The sequence below is a fragment of the Poecilia formosa genome, unplaced genomic scaffold (assembly GCF_000485575.1).
Source record: "Poecilia formosa unplaced genomic scaffold, Poecilia_formosa-5.1.2 Scaffold160, whole genome shotgun sequence".
NCBI lineage: Eukaryota > Metazoa > Chordata > Actinopteri > Cyprinodontiformes > Poeciliidae > Poecilia > Poecilia formosa.
Window position 1 is genome coordinate 730,114 of NW_006800099.1, and position 16,447 is coordinate 746,560.

At 41.1% G+C, this 16,447-nt stretch overlaps 1 protein-coding gene across 1 annotated transcript in view; it reads right to left on the reverse strand.

Annotated features, from left to right (window-relative positions):
* pld1a (phospholipase D1a) overlaps positions 1 to 16,447 on the reverse strand; it is a 34,379-nt gene that overhangs the window by 7,523 nt on the left and 10,409 nt on the right. The window contains exons 2-19 of the mRNA XM_007564506.2: positions 15,085 to 15,301; positions 13,478 to 13,647; positions 13,244 to 13,386; positions 11,687 to 11,798; positions 11,354 to 11,419; positions 11,141 to 11,199; positions 10,918 to 11,010; positions 9,434 to 9,586; positions 8,983 to 9,132; positions 7,566 to 7,649; positions 5,643 to 5,724; positions 4,242 to 4,352; positions 3,866 to 4,051; positions 2,910 to 3,138; positions 2,486 to 2,614; positions 2,173 to 2,291; positions 1,650 to 1,763; positions 438 to 548 (exon numbers count right to left, since the gene is read on the reverse strand). Of these exons, the coding sequence (XP_007564568.1) occupies positions 438 to 548; positions 1,650 to 1,763; positions 2,173 to 2,291; positions 2,486 to 2,614; positions 2,910 to 3,138; positions 3,866 to 4,051; positions 4,242 to 4,352; positions 5,643 to 5,724; positions 7,566 to 7,649; positions 8,983 to 9,132; positions 9,434 to 9,586; positions 10,918 to 11,010; positions 11,141 to 11,199; positions 11,354 to 11,419; positions 11,687 to 11,798; positions 13,244 to 13,386; positions 13,478 to 13,647; positions 15,085 to 15,268 (2,295 nt within the window). The 5' untranslated portion in view covers positions 15,269 to 15,301. The remainder of the gene's footprint in view (positions 1 to 437; positions 549 to 1,649; positions 1,764 to 2,172; positions 2,292 to 2,485; positions 2,615 to 2,909; positions 3,139 to 3,865; positions 4,052 to 4,241; positions 4,353 to 5,642; positions 5,725 to 7,565; positions 7,650 to 8,982; positions 9,133 to 9,433; positions 9,587 to 10,917; positions 11,011 to 11,140; positions 11,200 to 11,353; positions 11,420 to 11,686; positions 11,799 to 13,243; positions 13,387 to 13,477; positions 13,648 to 15,084; positions 15,302 to 16,447) is intronic.

Sequence of the window (16,447 nt, forward strand, 5' to 3'; positions counted from 1 at the left end):
CTTCTTGTACACTGACTGGCGAAAGTTAATACCAGGTCCTACATGATCTAGATGTTGGAATTTATAAAGAAAATGTGTACATAAAAAAAAAAAACAGATGCATGGATGGATTTGTAAGGTTACGAATACAGTTTTAAAAATTGTTTTAGATTTTGACATGTCGATTAAACAGTGTGCATGGTCTGCCTGCTAAAATGCTAAAGTTTTTTTTTTTTTTTGTGGTAGGAAGCGAGAACAAGTCAGACCAAAACCCACACAAGCAAAGAGAGAACATGCAAGACCCACACAAAAAGGCGTTCGCAAGCGAGATTTGATCTGTGATGCAACAGAAGTGACTCACAAGAAGTCCTTCTTCTTCATTCCCTAATTTGTGCTAATCCTTTTAATCAGATAAAAATAAACACACATCTCCTTTAACAGCCTCGGTGATGCTTTACCTCTATGTAGACGTAGTGCTTGCTCTTGGCGATGACCTGGATGTAGGCATTATGAATGGACTCCTCGTAATATTTAATGCCTGCTGACCAATCCGCTGATGACCGCAACACCTTGCACAAAAAAAAGAAAAAAAAAGAAATGGAGAAAGTTATTTAAAAAGCACTTTTCATAAAAGATGACGCAACCTGAAGGAATTTCAAAGTGAATGGTTGTGTGCAGAGCTTCTTGTACTGCAGAGTAAACTAATTAGACGGGTAACATAGCTAATGTGGTTATAATATGCCAGACAGAAAATAATTCTCATAAGCTATCGAGGAGACTGAGGGTGTTGTTTGTGAGCATAAAGTTTCCCACTTAATGTTACCTATAATAACTAGCTACAGCACCTGCTTTTTTTAATCTCAGTGTCTGAGCCAAATGAAGAACAAATCATTTTTCAGTATTTTTAATTCCCTTCCAAAATGCAAAGTGGTAACGTTAGCTTGAAGCGACTTTTTTAATGTACTGCAGTCAAACCCTCATAAGTTTGACTTATTAGTTGACCACAGACTGATTAGGTGGAGCTTATTCCATTTACTGCTTTTATGCTTTGCACAATCGCTACACTGATAAAATCCCATTCGTGGCGATAAAAGTGTTTGCTGACAGGGAGTGCTGACAGTTGTGTCTGTTAGAGCTGCTACGATTGTCAGAGCCTGACTGGAAATGAGATGCTATAGAAACCTGTAGTAATAAAATCCTGCAAAGTGACTAAACCGTGAAGCCTAGGCATAGATGAATTATATGGTAAAAAAAATAAATAATCAAATATCTCAAGTGAAAAGGATGAATGCAACAAGCTTTTTGCAGCTCTTTTACATAAACTGATAGGACTTTAAAAACACAGTTTTAGCAAGAGTTAACAGATTTATGATGTGATCTTTATACATATCCTATTAATTTTAGTTTGGTTTTTTTTTTTCAGCTTGAACTTTGTGAACAGAAGTATAGCACTTGTTGCATTACGTAACTTTCTTGGAGCACAGGGATACGTCTCTCTGCTATCTGCTTCCAGCAGCCATTGAAGAGGTGGGCAAATGTTTGATAGTGGGAGTTTATCTCGCATGTTTTCTCTTTGAATCCTCCACCGTACTGGTGGAAACATTTCGCAATACGTCCCTAAAATGCATTCCGTTTCTTTTAAATATTAGCGCCAGGTCGCGTTCCCTCACCTGTACTTTAGCGTTAACACACCCAGGAACTTGGTACTTGAGCTCGTCGGCAGAGGAGTGAGACTTTGGCAGGAGGAAAGGGTAAGAGAGAGAGCGGTACTTTGGCTTCATGATCTGCAGGAGGAAAAAGTAGGAGAAATTAAGCAAAAGAAAAAAATAGAGTAAATTTAACATAAGGAATTAAAGCTGGAAACGTTTTAAGGCCAGAAAATAGAAGGGAAAAAAAAAAAAAAAAAGTCAAAAGCCACAGAAATTACAAGCACTGAGATGAGGGCATTTTTTCCACACTGTTCCAGTAAAACATTTCCAAATTAGCACATTTTTTCCCTGCATTTTTCTTTTCCTAACCCATAAACACCTTCTCTTACTAAAAGCCCGAATAAGCTTAAAAAAAAAACAAAACAAAAAAAAACAACCACAAAGTTGAAACCTATTTTATCCATAGACTGATCTTTATATATAGTATTTCCCTCATTCTTCCTGTTTGTTTATTTTAAGGCGTGGCATATGGAAATCATTATACTTTGGTAAAGTTCCACCGCTGGATAAAGTGCCTGGCCACATCCCGGGCGCCTCGCCCATGGACCACCGAGGCGATGTCATGCCAAGGCATTCTGGGAGTGGTGTACCTGTCGATAAAGTCTGTACAGCGTGGAAAAACATGGGGGCGGGGGTAGGGAATAAATAAAAAAAAACATCATGTCAAATCTCTTTAAGATAAGTGCACTTTATGTTACTTAATCGTAACGTACTGGTACAAATATTGGAACTTCTATCTAAAGTAATAATAACGAAAACGGTTGAGGTATAGAAATGTGTGTATTTGTGTACCAGACCATCAAAAGGTTTCTCCAGCTGGATCCAGTCCTTGTAAACAAAGTTGCAGTAGTCTTTTCCGTGCCAGAAGCGGGTGTTTCCCTGCAACTCACCAACACCCGTTTTCAAGCTTTTGACAGAACCACTTTCTACAAATATGCACATGTGGGGGGAAAAAAAACAAAACAACAACAAAAAAAAACATATATTATCTCAGTAAAAAGTGCTGATTCACACATTCCTAACAACACCAAAAAAAAAAAAAAAAAAACGTATATTATCTCAGTAAAAAGTGCTGATTCACACATTCCTAACAACACCTTCATCGAAAACAAACAGAAGCCGCATGCGGCTTTCGTTCTCGCACACAGCAATGCGAGATGTGGAATTAGAACATCATTGTGTGTCGAAGCGAAAGCAAAACAAGAGTGTTGACTTTCACACCTGCGCTGTCCACGCTGCTGACGCTGTCCACGTGCTGCAGAGTGTGCTTTTGCAGGTGTCTGTACAGGCTGAACCGGACCATCCTGCTGCGCCCAACGCCCTTCAGCTTGGGCAACTCGGCTGCGTCGGGAGTCGGAGTCCCGAGGCCGTTGCTCTGCGGGACGTCGTGAACGGCAGACACACCCTTATCGGAGGAGGGAGGGCTGGCGCTGGCGCTGGCGGAGCTGGCCTGCAAACAAGTACAAGATGAAGATAAGAAAAAAATAAATAATCAAACGTCCGACTGTTTGACATTCCCCAGATAAAACTGTTTAGAGATTAAGCTCTTCAGTGAGCATTGCGGCTCTCGTAGTCGTACTGATAAATACAGCCGTGCTAGGCACCACAGCGCCACGCAGTCGGAAATCTAAACACTGGATCAGGCTAGAACCCTCCTGTGTTTTGGCAAGTCTGCAACAATGAAGATTTAGTATTCTTGATCACCTCACTTTATCTTGGAAAAACCTGGAAGCTTTTCGTTAAAAAAAAAAAATAGTAAAAATGTTTTGCTATATAAATTGCTCTTTTGCTGCAGAAGAGAGACTGTGTGACCAACTGCTGAGAAGAACGGGGAAGCCCGTTCGGCTAATGGTTAGTTAGCCTTAGCAAACCTTTTTCCTGCTAATGTTTGTTGCATGGACAGATGTGGGTAGTGACTAGTTACATTTTGCATTTACTTGTGTGACATTTTGGAAACAAGGAACATTTAGGAGTATTTTCACTTCACCATGCGTGTTTTTTTTTTTTTTTCTTGAGTAATATAACAATGTATTAGTCTGCACTTCACATTGTCTGTCTGGTCAAATACAGCTACTATTATCTGTCTTTTAGCATTTTCAACCTCTATCTGAAACAAAAGAAGAACATTGGCAGCATGTAAATCAAAACAAAACTCATCGGGTATTTAATAGGCAGACCTGCTCGAGAGCCACAGAGCGCGTCACGCTGCCCACATCTGTCAGCCGATGCTCTTTGTCGTCCCATCGTCCATAAGCCAAGTCGATGCCGCCCACAAAAGCCACCGATTGGTCAATAACCACAATCTTCTCATGATGGGCCCACAGGTACACGGACGAAGAGACGTGGTCTGGATGCCGCATAACCTGGGACACAAACAGACACTTGTCGCTATTCTGGATCGAGACAACTGGGCATCAAGAACAATGTGTACGATTTTAGTTTACGCCGCATTGGATTTCTTCACGTGATCAGCTTGAAAAAAAAATATATATATATATATTTTTTTTTTTTTTTTTGCTGTTCGACAAAACGGGACGACCGCTGGCCACTAACCTTGATGTTGGGGTGCAGGTGCATGAGCGTCCTTTTGCTGTAGCCCGAGTTGATGCCCAGGGCGAGCTCCACCTCCTTGTACAGCATCACAAAGATCCGTACTCCCTGTTGCTGCGAATGCAAAAAAAAAACAAAAAAAAGATGGGGATCTTGTACGTGTATTCATTCAAATGTCAAGAATACTCTCTTAGATAGATTATCTTGCATAAGTATTTATGCTTCCTGATACTTTTCCACATTTTGTCCCGCTACAACCACAAACTCCAATATATGTAAATGGGATTTTATGGATATTTGAGTTGTTAGACCAATACAAATGTGAGGTGGAAGAACAAAAAGATACATTTTTTTTTTATCTTAAAGTTAGCTGTTCTGTTTAAGCGCTGAGAGGTTTCGTTTGACAACGATAATTGAAGAGCATCATGAAGACTGAGGAACAGAGCAGAGAGGTCAGTGATAAGGCTGTGGAGAAGCTTAACGCTGGATTAAGTTATAAAATAATAACCTGAGCTCTAAAAGTGGAAACTTTTAGAGCTTACCGATATGTAAACACCTAAACTGACAGACCAGGCAAGAAACCCACTAAACTGAGAAGCGCCCAATGAAGACAGGGGTTGGCATTAGTAGTATGTTTTTAGCAATTTGCCACAAGCCGTGTAGATGGTACAATAAACGTAAAACAGGTGACTTTTTTTTTTCTTTTTTTTTACAGACTGGCACGCAACCCCAAACACACAATCCCTATGACTGAACATGGTGGTGGCAGTGTCATGATGTGGAGATAGTTTTCTTCCTTGGGGAGAGATATAGAAAATCAGAGCTGATGTGAAGATAGATGGTGATAAAAACGGGGCGCTTACAGGGCAGAAAGCTTAAAACTGGGAAGCAGAGTTTGGATCAAAGCATATTCGTGGGTTAGAGCGATTCAGTCTAATTCAGACACAAATATAATAGAAAATTAATTGCAAAACTTGAAAATTAATGTTAACAGACACCTTCTGTGATATCTGGCTGGGTTTGAGTATTTTGTGAGGATGGATCTGCAGTAAAACGTGACACTACAAAGTATTGATCCACGGTGGCTGAATTAAAAGTCAACAATTTTAACAACTGCACGTGATTTTCTTTCCACTTGGCAATTCTGTGCCATTTTATATTGGTCTGTCAAATAAAATCACAATAAAATGCATCTTTTCCTTTTTTTACTTTCAATACTACCAGCCACACAAATGCAAAATGAGTCTTTAAGCTCAGGGAAAATTATATTCATTTGCGTGATATGTTTTATTTATGAACACAGATTCCACAGGAATCAGCATTTGGCCTAAAAAGTCAATCAGCTCCTTGTACTGTAAGGCGAGTCATTTCACTATAATCACTGTTCACGTAGTGCCTGCTTACTGCTTTGCGTTTGAGGATGCAGTCCAGCCTCCATCTGTTTCCTTCTACAACGGGTCTCTTCAGGAAGATTTCCGGACTCAACCTGACGAAAAAAAGAAAAAAAAAAAAAAAGAAACAGAAAAACACAAAGAAGGGCAAACAGATGAGTAAATATCATTACTTGTATACAATCGTAGTAGAAAATGAAACCTCGATCTGATTGACTTATATTTTGCTGTCTACAGTAGAACAGACATGACGCGATGCAGTCTTATGAGCCAATCACACTGGCATCCGGCTCATGTTATACTGGCTAACACCTCATTGGTAAAGAGCCTAAGCCCGGTGATTACAGCTTTGGAACGCTGGGATTTCAGCGGCGCAAAACATTTCTCCCCATCTCTCCCTCAGAATACGCGCGTAAAGCAAAAACACCAAATAAGTTCTTGTACCTGCAAAACCAAGTATTTACAATATGCATATGGTGTGGCTAAACAGTTTCTGACGGGCTGAACAAATGCAAAAAAAAAAAAAAAAAAAAAAACTAAGTGCGAGACAGCAAATTATGAAATGACAGAGAGATAAAGGGGTCCAGCAGATGGGCAAACGGATACGGAGACAGTCGGCGGATTTTCTATTCTTGGTTTCAGGCTGTAATTAGAGCCAGAACAACGTCGCGGCTCTCTGGCAAGGCCTCGAGATTCAGTGGCTGAGACGTCAAATAATGTGTAAGGAAACGTGCTTCGCTGGCCAGTACGCTGTGCCAGGCTGTCCTCTCATTCTGTGGTAGCAGAGTGACAGGTGAGTGAAAACAAGGCATTAAAACCGTTCCAACATGCCGTCAGGAGTTGGAACATTTTAAAGCCGGTTGCATCCTCTGAATGCAAGCGGGCAGCACAAACACAGAAGCTGGGCTGTATGCTAGGGTGACCTGCACGAGTCTTAAAATGGGACAATGAGACACATGGATGCTTTGCATAAAGTTGACGTAGATCTCTACGTGTGTCTATATAATCATATCCGAGAGGTCACGTTTTAAAAAAATGTGCGTTTCAAAGATGCTGGATCTACAGGTCCAAATGTTCCCTTCCTAACAAAAGTGCACTGATGATGAAAACGGAGCTGGGTAATGAAGTGTGGTTTTAAATGGCAGGATTTCACAAGAAAAAACAAAACAATCTTTATAAAGCTAACGCAAAAACAATCCCTCCGAATATTCTGAAGTGTATTTGGGTTCGTGACATAACAAGAGGCATAACTCGGCGTTTCATGCTTGTAGTGTTGAAGGAGCAACTTTTATGTAGATTTTGGCACAGAATCTTGATTACCTGAATTACAAGACGTTCAGCCTTCTTTGTTTCTTATGTGACGTCGCCAGAAGCATGTGAATGCAAAAACATGTTTCTGCAGGGAGCGTTTTTATCCAGACAAAACAGCAAAAGAAACCAGAAAAAAACTTGCTTGTTGTTCTGCAGAAGCTACATCCAAAGGATTTGTTTTTGCAGAAAACTTTCACTCCAGTTCAGTTTCACATTTACTATTTCAACCTTTTTTTTTATTATTTCTGACCCTATAACAACATCAGCACTCATCTAAAATGGTTTTAAAGTCAAAGTTGCGTTATGTTATGGTGGATGTAGCCAACTGAATTGAGCTGATCCAAAACACTTTACCAAAAAAAAGGCAAGTATTAAAACATAAGTGGCAAAAAATACAGTCTGTGATGAGTCAAAGTTTGGAGGAAAACAAGAATAATAACAGAACAATTGTTTGTTTGTTTTTATTTCCAACTCTTGCATATTGTCAATTACATCAGTTCTGAAAAAAAAAATTAAAAAATAAAAATCTGGAGTTATACTGAGATTTTTGCAGAGGTAATCTGACACTTTGAACCTTGACCTTGACACAACACCTCGTTCACGCAGCGAGGACAGAGAAACTCACCACCAGTCTGTGATGAAGATCTCTTCTTTAGCCTCCTCCAAAGCGTCGGCCACGTCCTCCATGTACGTCTTCCCGTTCACGTACCTGCGCAGACACGGTTTTGCTGTTACACTCTGCATCTCCTACAATCAGACGTTTACTCTCAGCGTTTCGACGCACGCACTGAAGAATGCAGCAGAGAAAGGAGAAGCTGCTTCTGTTTTCTTAGAGCTTATGGTGTGATCACAACTTCAGTCTTCAGCCGAATTTTAGACGCGACAAACGATTTTTCAGTTCTCTTTCCTCCATGTTATTTCTCATTAAAAACCACAAACCTGTGTCATGACTGAACTGTTCTTTATCTACCACTTTTGCATGAGCCTAAATATAATTTGTTAGCTAAATATAATTTGTAAAGTGGGGGGGAATGCAAATAAAGAAGGAAGAAATTGCCATGCAGCCAGAACAGAGATTTGACTGCTCAGTCCTTGCAAGCGTTTCCATAGTAACCAGAGAAACACTTGCAGAAAAAGGTGGAGAAAACGTCTTATTTATTCTGACACTTGCATTCTTGCAAATAGCACAGTTACATTCATTTTACCATGTGGGTATAAATGTATTCACGCGTTGTAAAGCTGTGGGGCAATGAGTTGACACTTAACTCATGACTTCCTGTTGATGTCGAACATAAGACACAAAGGCCCATTGCTCCTGCCGTCCTTCAAAATTCTCCATTACCGATGGATGTGGCTGTTTGAAGGAAGGATTTCCAGTTGCAGTCTGTGACTGCAGCAGATCTGAAGAAGCTCCTGACTTAAACTGCTTTTCATGTTGTGTTACAGTAGAGGAGGGTCAGAGTCGTCTATTTTCAGAAATCGGGAAGTCAGAAAAAAACAAGCCACTTTTCTAAACCCAACATCTGCCCCCTGAGAAACAGTCTAAAAGTTTACCGCAGTTTTAAAGTAGGCAGGGCAAGAACTCCAGATTTTCTAAACCGGGAAGATGGCAAAGGATGTAAAATAAATCTGCACTACTCGCTATTTAGGTACCCGGAGGGTCGAAGCCTGCCGTCTTTGGAGTCGACAGATCTCCAAGAAACTAGTAGACGCTGTCAGCGTCCGAACTGGTTTCTTGGACAGCATATTTCCTGTTCTATCATCACAAGCACAAACGTGGAGTTTGCATCACTGTACCGTTTTTCTCGAGAGATCATATTTCTGCAATTAAAGGTGCATTCATTTCCAGGGGTGCCTGGAGGGCGCTGTATAAAAACAGGAAGCGTCAAAGAAACGAACCAAAATACTTCTTTCAAGCGCCAGTTTCGAGGTTTCAAAGCGATCAGCATTAAACTGAGTAAAAACCTTTTGTTTGTTTGTATTTGCACACCCACACATCGCCGACGACCCCATCAATTTTTCTGTCCTCCCAGTGCAGTTACCATTTGGCAGGGACGTTTTCCTGTTCCTGTGCGAACGACCCGAAGCGGTGTTCCCGGAGGAAGGCCTTCCCGTGACTCCGCACGAAGCTCTCGATGCTCTGACCCCACCAGCGTGCGTGTCTGTAGCTGCTGCACTTAAACACAAGCGTCCTGCCGGCAGAAGACACACGGATGCTGTTTAGTACGTTGGAGGTCACAGTTCGGAGGCAAAAGTTTCATCCGTTTACGAAAACATTAGAGCTTTAAAGCTTTAGGATATTAAATCTGTGCTTGATTTTGTTTTAGCTGTTTCTTTGGGGGGAGGGGGGAAGTACACTGTAGGAGGAATCACTTTAACCACTATTTATTCTGTGGCCACAGATATGACATATTGCTATTAATTTTCACAACATGGGGAAATGCAATGAAGCTCAAATGTTCATGTGCGCACAAAATAGTGCAGAAACCCAACCTGGAAAGGCTGTCAACGCGGACTCCATGTTGGGTCTCGGTCTCTTTGGAGTCCATCTTGATGCTGAACTCTTTGTCCACCAGCAAGACGAAGGAGATCGCCCCGGAGTCTGGCTTCATGTACAGCAAGAACGAGTCTTTGACCACCAGCCAGCTGCAGAACACACGTTTAGTTGTTGTCAGCATCGTCATCAACAACCTCCCGCGTCCGCATTTACTGTTGCGACTCTCTGCCGACTCTCGGAGAAGAAGAAGCGCTTCTTTGGCTCCTCGTCTTAAGGGAAGGGTGTGGGAAGAAAAACCATCAGTGTGCATCAGGATGTAGGTGGCTTGGCCGAGCGCTTCCAGTGTGTGGGATTTTTGAGTGGATTTATTGTCCTTAGGAAAACAACATTCGAAAATGGCTTGATGGTAGTTTAGATTGGACGAAGGAATAAACATTAAAGCTTGTGGGGGAAAAATAAAAAGATCTATTCAATCTGTGGAGTTCATGATTTTTCTTCTCACCTTTTTATGTGTGTAAACATGCTCAAAATGTATTTTTTCAACAGATTAAAGAGCAGTAATTATTTTTATTTTTTTTTTAATTACAAGAAAATTTTAAAATGAACATAACAGAACTCCCCTAACCTGCAGCCCCTCAGACTAGCTTAACATATATTTATCAAAATTGATATACGTGTGGAAATCCTACAAATAAAACGTCTCTTGCAAAAATGTCCAAATCCTTTGCCAGGAGGATGCCAAAGGTCTGCTGTATTATTGAATTTGTGGAGGATGATAACTGTACAGTGTCGTTTCTTCAAACAGCTGATAAAAATCTCATAATGTGTCATATACATGTCAGGGTCCTACGATGTTTCAAATTGTTTTTTTTGTTTGTTTTTTTTTTTTGGTTTTCTGTGTTTGTAGTTCTGACATGTTATCGGCTTTATTAGATCAGCCTTGTTTCTGTTTCACTATAGCTCAGTACTTTTCTGGCTTGTTCATTTATTCTTTCTGCTTAGTAGTTCATTATTACAATTGGATTCATTTTCCTAGTTCCCCTGCTTGTGCACGCTCCCTCTTTCTCTCTCTCTCTTTCTCTCTACACCTGCAACCTGTTAGCTAATCAGCTCCAATCTTTTGTTCCATCATTCACCCTCCTAGTACTTGTCCTCCTCTTTTGCTTTCACTCCTCTCTGGTTCCTCCTGTTAGATCCCGCCATGCTCCTGGTTCCTTTTGTTCCTGCTTTTTTTTGTCATCCTGGCTGTATGTAAGTTCTTGTAAATTCAAATTTTTAGTTTTATCAAATTTATCACCATCTACTCGACGCCTCTGCCTGTCTGCATTTGGGTCCACCGTAGCCTCCACAAATCGTGACAATAAAACCTCAGACACTACAGATTTTAATTTTTTTTAGGGGGGGGGATTAAAAAAAAAAAAAGATAGCAAACAATGTGACAAACTAGAAAACAAGCATTGATGGAGCAGCGGCGACGCACCGTTTTGACCAGCGATAGCAGGCCTGACCCTGACCGCAGCAGTTCATTCCTGGGATGCGATGTCCGCCGGAACGCTTGTAGATCATGCCTTCCCTGTTTGACGTAAAATGACGAGAAAATAAGAAAACAAATGTAAAAACAAGCTCTGCGCTGGTTATAAGAATCTTTGTTTATTAGGAGAAACAGTCAAAATGGGGGGGGGAAATAAAAGAAGAAAACTTACAGTCCTTTGGGACCCAAGTCATGTATGAAAGACAACTGGCTAACGTCAATGAACTCCATCTGAGAACACAAAGGAAGACAAAGCAGGAGGTTTAATGCTGCGGGTTTGGTAGTTAATACTGATATGGAAATATTTAATGTGGGATGAATATTAAAAATCACATAAACATAACAGAATAAAAAAAGAAAAAAAAAAAATGTATTAGTTACTCACAGTGTGGTGATATTTCCGATACATGGCCATCTTCAGAAGCGTGTTTATGTAGTCCTCCAACTGTCTCTATAGAAACACACGTACTACATTGCATCACAGTGATCGCTCTAACGACAAAATCTATGTATAAAACCACCAACACGCGGAAACACATTGTCAGAGAGGGCTTGAAAAAAAATTAATAAATAAATAAATAAATAAATAAATAAGTTGGCATGGAGTTTAGTGCCATGGCAACAAAAAGAGCACACAGAGAGCATCGTGCAATAACTCAAATATTAAAGCTGTTCTCCGACCAAAGAGGAGGCCCCAGTCGGAAGAATGCCAACTCACTCTCCTGCTGGAGACCTGCTCATCTCTGGCCAGCTCATCTCCTCCCCCCCGGGGCAAGGAAGGCATCTCCCTCACCTCGCTCTTCCTCACAGTCTTCCTCCTCACGGTGTGGCTGGGAGGGAGAAGATTAAATCCCGAAATTTAAATGCACTGGTACAGAGAGAGTGTTCATAAAATCACATAGTCAAATGGGTTTTCGCAGAAATAGGAAGTGACGGGGGGTGGGAAGGTTTTCTGTGGTGGCCCAGACAGGAAAACGAGCTCCGTCACGGGTAGTTATAGAAAGGCAAATGATCAAAGCGACGGGACGGATAAGCTACAGCTGTGAGTCGGCAAGAATTTCTTCGCGCTAATAAAAACGGAGCAGTCGTTAACGTTATGTTGACTCGTATTACGTGACCGACTTTGTTTGCGGACGGTCAAAAATGATGACAAAAAGCACTTTGAACAAAAGTTCGGACATTTAGGGAGTTGAAAGCTCATTACATCATGAGATGCAGGTACAGAACTAAAACAATAATGTCACAGATGGTGACTTTTTATGGAACACACACTGCAGGAGCGATATACTGTACATAACCAAATAATATGGATTGTAAGCTAAGTGTAATCATTTTTGTTCCCCTTCCAGATAAACTTTACAGTTGCAAACTATGTGAAGATACAATTTTACAACTGTGTGTCGCTTGTGCAAAATGCCCGTTCCTGTTTTTCCAGTCTTATCTTTGTGTTCGTGGTTCGCTAACAAAGGCAGCGTTGTTCTGACACGAATCAAGCAGCGTCAACATCAATTTTCAGCTCCCGCATAGCATAAACAGAATGAAGAATATGAATAGGAGAAATATGACTATGCAAATACCAATTTAGTTTTTATGAATCTGCCCGTTCAGACTTAAGGTCACTAATAGAACCAGGATTTTATGTTAGTTTCCCCCATAAGGATATTCTGCACAGCTAGGCGTTGAAAAATCTGGTGTATTTTTGTTCAGTCGGCAGAAACTATTACAGAATATCAAACTTGTGCTTGGAACAACGAAAACACAGTGCTCTGTTTTTATTCCCACAATAGTTTCGCTGGAACCGCTTTGCAAGCTAAATTATCAATGAGTCGCATCAAAACAAAAAGGAAATACACCAGCTTTGGCCTGACACTTCCCTCCTCTAGCCAGAGGAAGGAAGAAATGATATCGCAGTATGTAATTACTTAGAAAAAACAAAAAAACAAAAAAAAAAAACGAGGCTGTCCTGCAGTGATTCTTGTGGGGACAAAATATCTGTTCCTGGGTAGGAAAACTGAAAATGTAGCTTCTAGGACGTCACTGGTGAGTGAGTTGGAAAGTGTCACAGTGTAGACCATGTAATCTATCTGAAATGAAAGATTTCATATGTTTTTTTTTATTGTTTGTTTTTTTATTATTATTATTATTTGAGTGAAGCATCAGATCGAGGCCGGTTGTAAGCAAATACGCTAAATGCGTCATTTGTTTGGGTTTTGCATACGAAACAGTACGTGTCTGAGCGCGGGGCGGCGTCCGCTACGTCGTTTCGGGAACGAACCTGCGTGACGGCAGCGGGATCCTCATGAGGGTTTTGTACGTCCTCAGCTCTCTGTGCAGCTCCAGGAAATGTTTCTCCTTCCTCTTGACCAGCCAGGTAAACTCTCCGTGCTTCATCTCGATCTTAAACACGGCCGGCAGGGACTGCGGACACACGCAGCGGGCGAGTCGGTTAAGCTCAAACGGAAGAACGTATCGTTTCAGATCGTAGAGAGCTTCATGTGGAACAGGGTACCTTGTTGACGCTCCTGTGCTGCGACAAGTTGAAGCGGTCCTGCGCCGTGGTGAACCGCTCCACCTCTAGGATCTTGGCGGTAATTGGCACAGTGGGGAGGTAGACCTTCGCACTGGCCTCCTTAAAGCCCACTGTGGCATACACCGCTGAAAATGGTATACGGCAGTCTCCTAAGAGTGAAAACCAAAACAGATGGTTAATATTAATGAAGATGTGGGGGTTTTTGTGTGTGTGGGAGTCGATCATGGCAGGCTGCATTTCTAAGAAAGTCTGCTTTTGTCCACGATTTTGCTGCATTTAATAAATATGAAAGTCTGCGGTATCTGCCTGAGCGTTTTAATATTTTGTCACATTACAACCACAAACCTCAGTCGATTTTATTCGATAGATCAAAAACACATTTCTAGAAGTGAATGTTATTCTAGAAATAAAAAATAAATAAAAAAATCTGCAGAAGCTGGCTGTCTTTTGGGGTTTGTGTTTTAAGCAAAGCAGCTCTGCACATGAAGAAGCTGACATTTCTGCCTGTTCTTCAAAGAAAAACAGCTGAAGCTCAGTGGGACTGAATGGAGAGTATCTGCAAACGCCCTAATGCTTTGTCCTATTAATTAAAGGAGCAAAAAGAAAAGAGCAATTCAATAAAAGAGTCACAATGATGTTGCTGCAAAGACACCCAGTAGCCATGCCGTGTGTAAATCAGCTTGTAATTTTATCATTTAAAAACAAAATAACTTATTTTCGACATTGCGCCTTTCTTTATGATAATGTTTATATTGTCATAATAATGTTGCGGCACGTTCTTCCTCACCATTTTGATTTTATCCTTGTCAATATTTCAAATTCATCAATATTACTTCTCTTCACCCTGATCTGCTGATTCTGTACACGATAAATAAAACCTTACAGCTACATTTGGTTTAGAAATCATCAGTGGGAGTCTGTGAGGGGTGGAGACATTCATCGCCTGCACCTGTTCCCACGGCGCTGATTAGCACCTTTCAGTACAAAGTTTTCTGCTGTGCCTCACCTGATTGATGGTGTGAGAGATGTTATATTACGAAGCCTAAAGAGCTGATTCAGATGGTTTTCATCCCGCCTTTCTCTTCCTGTCTGACTAAACTGATTACGTTGAGATGAAGCAACGTAAATAACCACATCAGCCTGGGGTGAGGTGAGGAGGACTAAAGGAGTGGTGCGGAGACAAACATTAGGTAATTAATTCTAATAATCATTTTTGGATTGCTAGAAACAAGAACGTGTGCACTGAGCAATAACACAACGCTTGTGAATTTCTGGAATTGGAGTGTCATCACATCTCTTTTAGTCATAAAATGAAGAAGCAGAAACAAACGATTGCTTCCACATTGTGAAATATGCTGCTGGAGATTTTCTGTCGTTCTGTTGTAACATAAACTCTAAGAGAGGTACAAGAATTTTTCCAAGTGAATAAAAAGTCTATCTTCAAACCTTCTCCGCAACTAGATTGAACGTGGCCTGTTGTTTTCCCATTTTCCAGATCAATTTCGCTTCGGCATTTTAAAGATGTTCAGAAGAGTCAGTGTATTACGTTTGACTCTTTCCCTTGTGAGAAACGAGGCGACACACACCCAAGTAGTTCCCGTCGTAGTCGAGCTCCTCGCCCTCCTCGAGGTCCAGCTCTCTGGCGTCCAGGCTTTCCACAAGGTCGGCCATGTCGATACCATCAAGCGTGTCCGAAGCTGCCCGGGTCTCAGAAACTTCAGCGTTCACCAGGTTGAGGTTACTGGCAGTAGGCTGAGCCTTGTCAAGCATATCTTAGCAGTCAGACCCCAGTGCAGGGCGCACCTGTGGGAGAGAGGAGGCGATTATGACGTTTGAGTCATTTGTTGATTCATGAATTTGAGACTGGTGGATCCACTTCCTGGAGTCCACACTCCCACATGGGAGGGACAGTCATTTGACTTTTGACCTTTGTGACCTCATTCTAAACCCAGCCGTTCTATTTTGAGTCGGAAAACTGTCAGAAATATGCAGGACCTCTGACAAACATGCGCAAAGAAGGATTCATGCACCACTCACACAACTACGACAAGATTGCCATAAGAGTAATCCGTTCAGTTTAATCTGGTTAGTTAAATATGTTTGTTCAGCTGAAATGGCTAATGTATTAAATAAATGATTCCTAGATTGGTGAGAGGGGGGAAAAAAATAAGGTGTGATCAGTTTTATCATCGTTACCTCTGGTGCGGATAAATCATAAAGGCTAAGGCTGATAAGATGAAGATGGATTACATGAAATCAAATGAAGTGCATCACACATCTGGTGATTCTCTCTCTCTCGCCATAACCCTCAATATCTACTTATCAAGCACATAATTTTAACGAAACAGAATCGAGCTTATGAATAAAATCACCAGTCCGATGTTTGCTCGTGCTCGTCCAGGAGCTTCTGTTTGAAAAACGTCCTTCCAAATGGACGTCTTTTCTAAAATACATTCTTCCTGTTGGTTCTGAAACCTGTCATTTGCACAACAAGCTGTCCCTCCTATGCTTATCATAAAATGTTAGTGGCTTTTTTGCTACAAAGAGTCAGCAGCCAAACTAACACACTGGTGCCATAATTGCAGCTGCTAAGAAAAGTCAGCCTGTTGGACGCCCTGCGTGACCCACCCCCTCAGGTGATGGGGGTGGGAGGTGTTGTGGGAGTGGGTGTGAGTGTTGGTGTGATGGTGATCTGTGTCTGTGTCATCCAGTATTTAACAAAAATTCATTTTATGTAAATATTTTCCTGAGCTCCAATTCCTACACTTCAGTCAGGTATCAGTTCTAAGATCACTCTGATCTTATGTTACCTTTGTGCAAACTGTGGCCTCATTGAAATACGGGTGTATTCATTTAGTCATAATCACCAAAACATAAAGTAATTCTACCTAAAACACAAAAGATATTTCAAGTTTATCAGCCCTAATAGAAGAAGTTTGCTGATTTCTG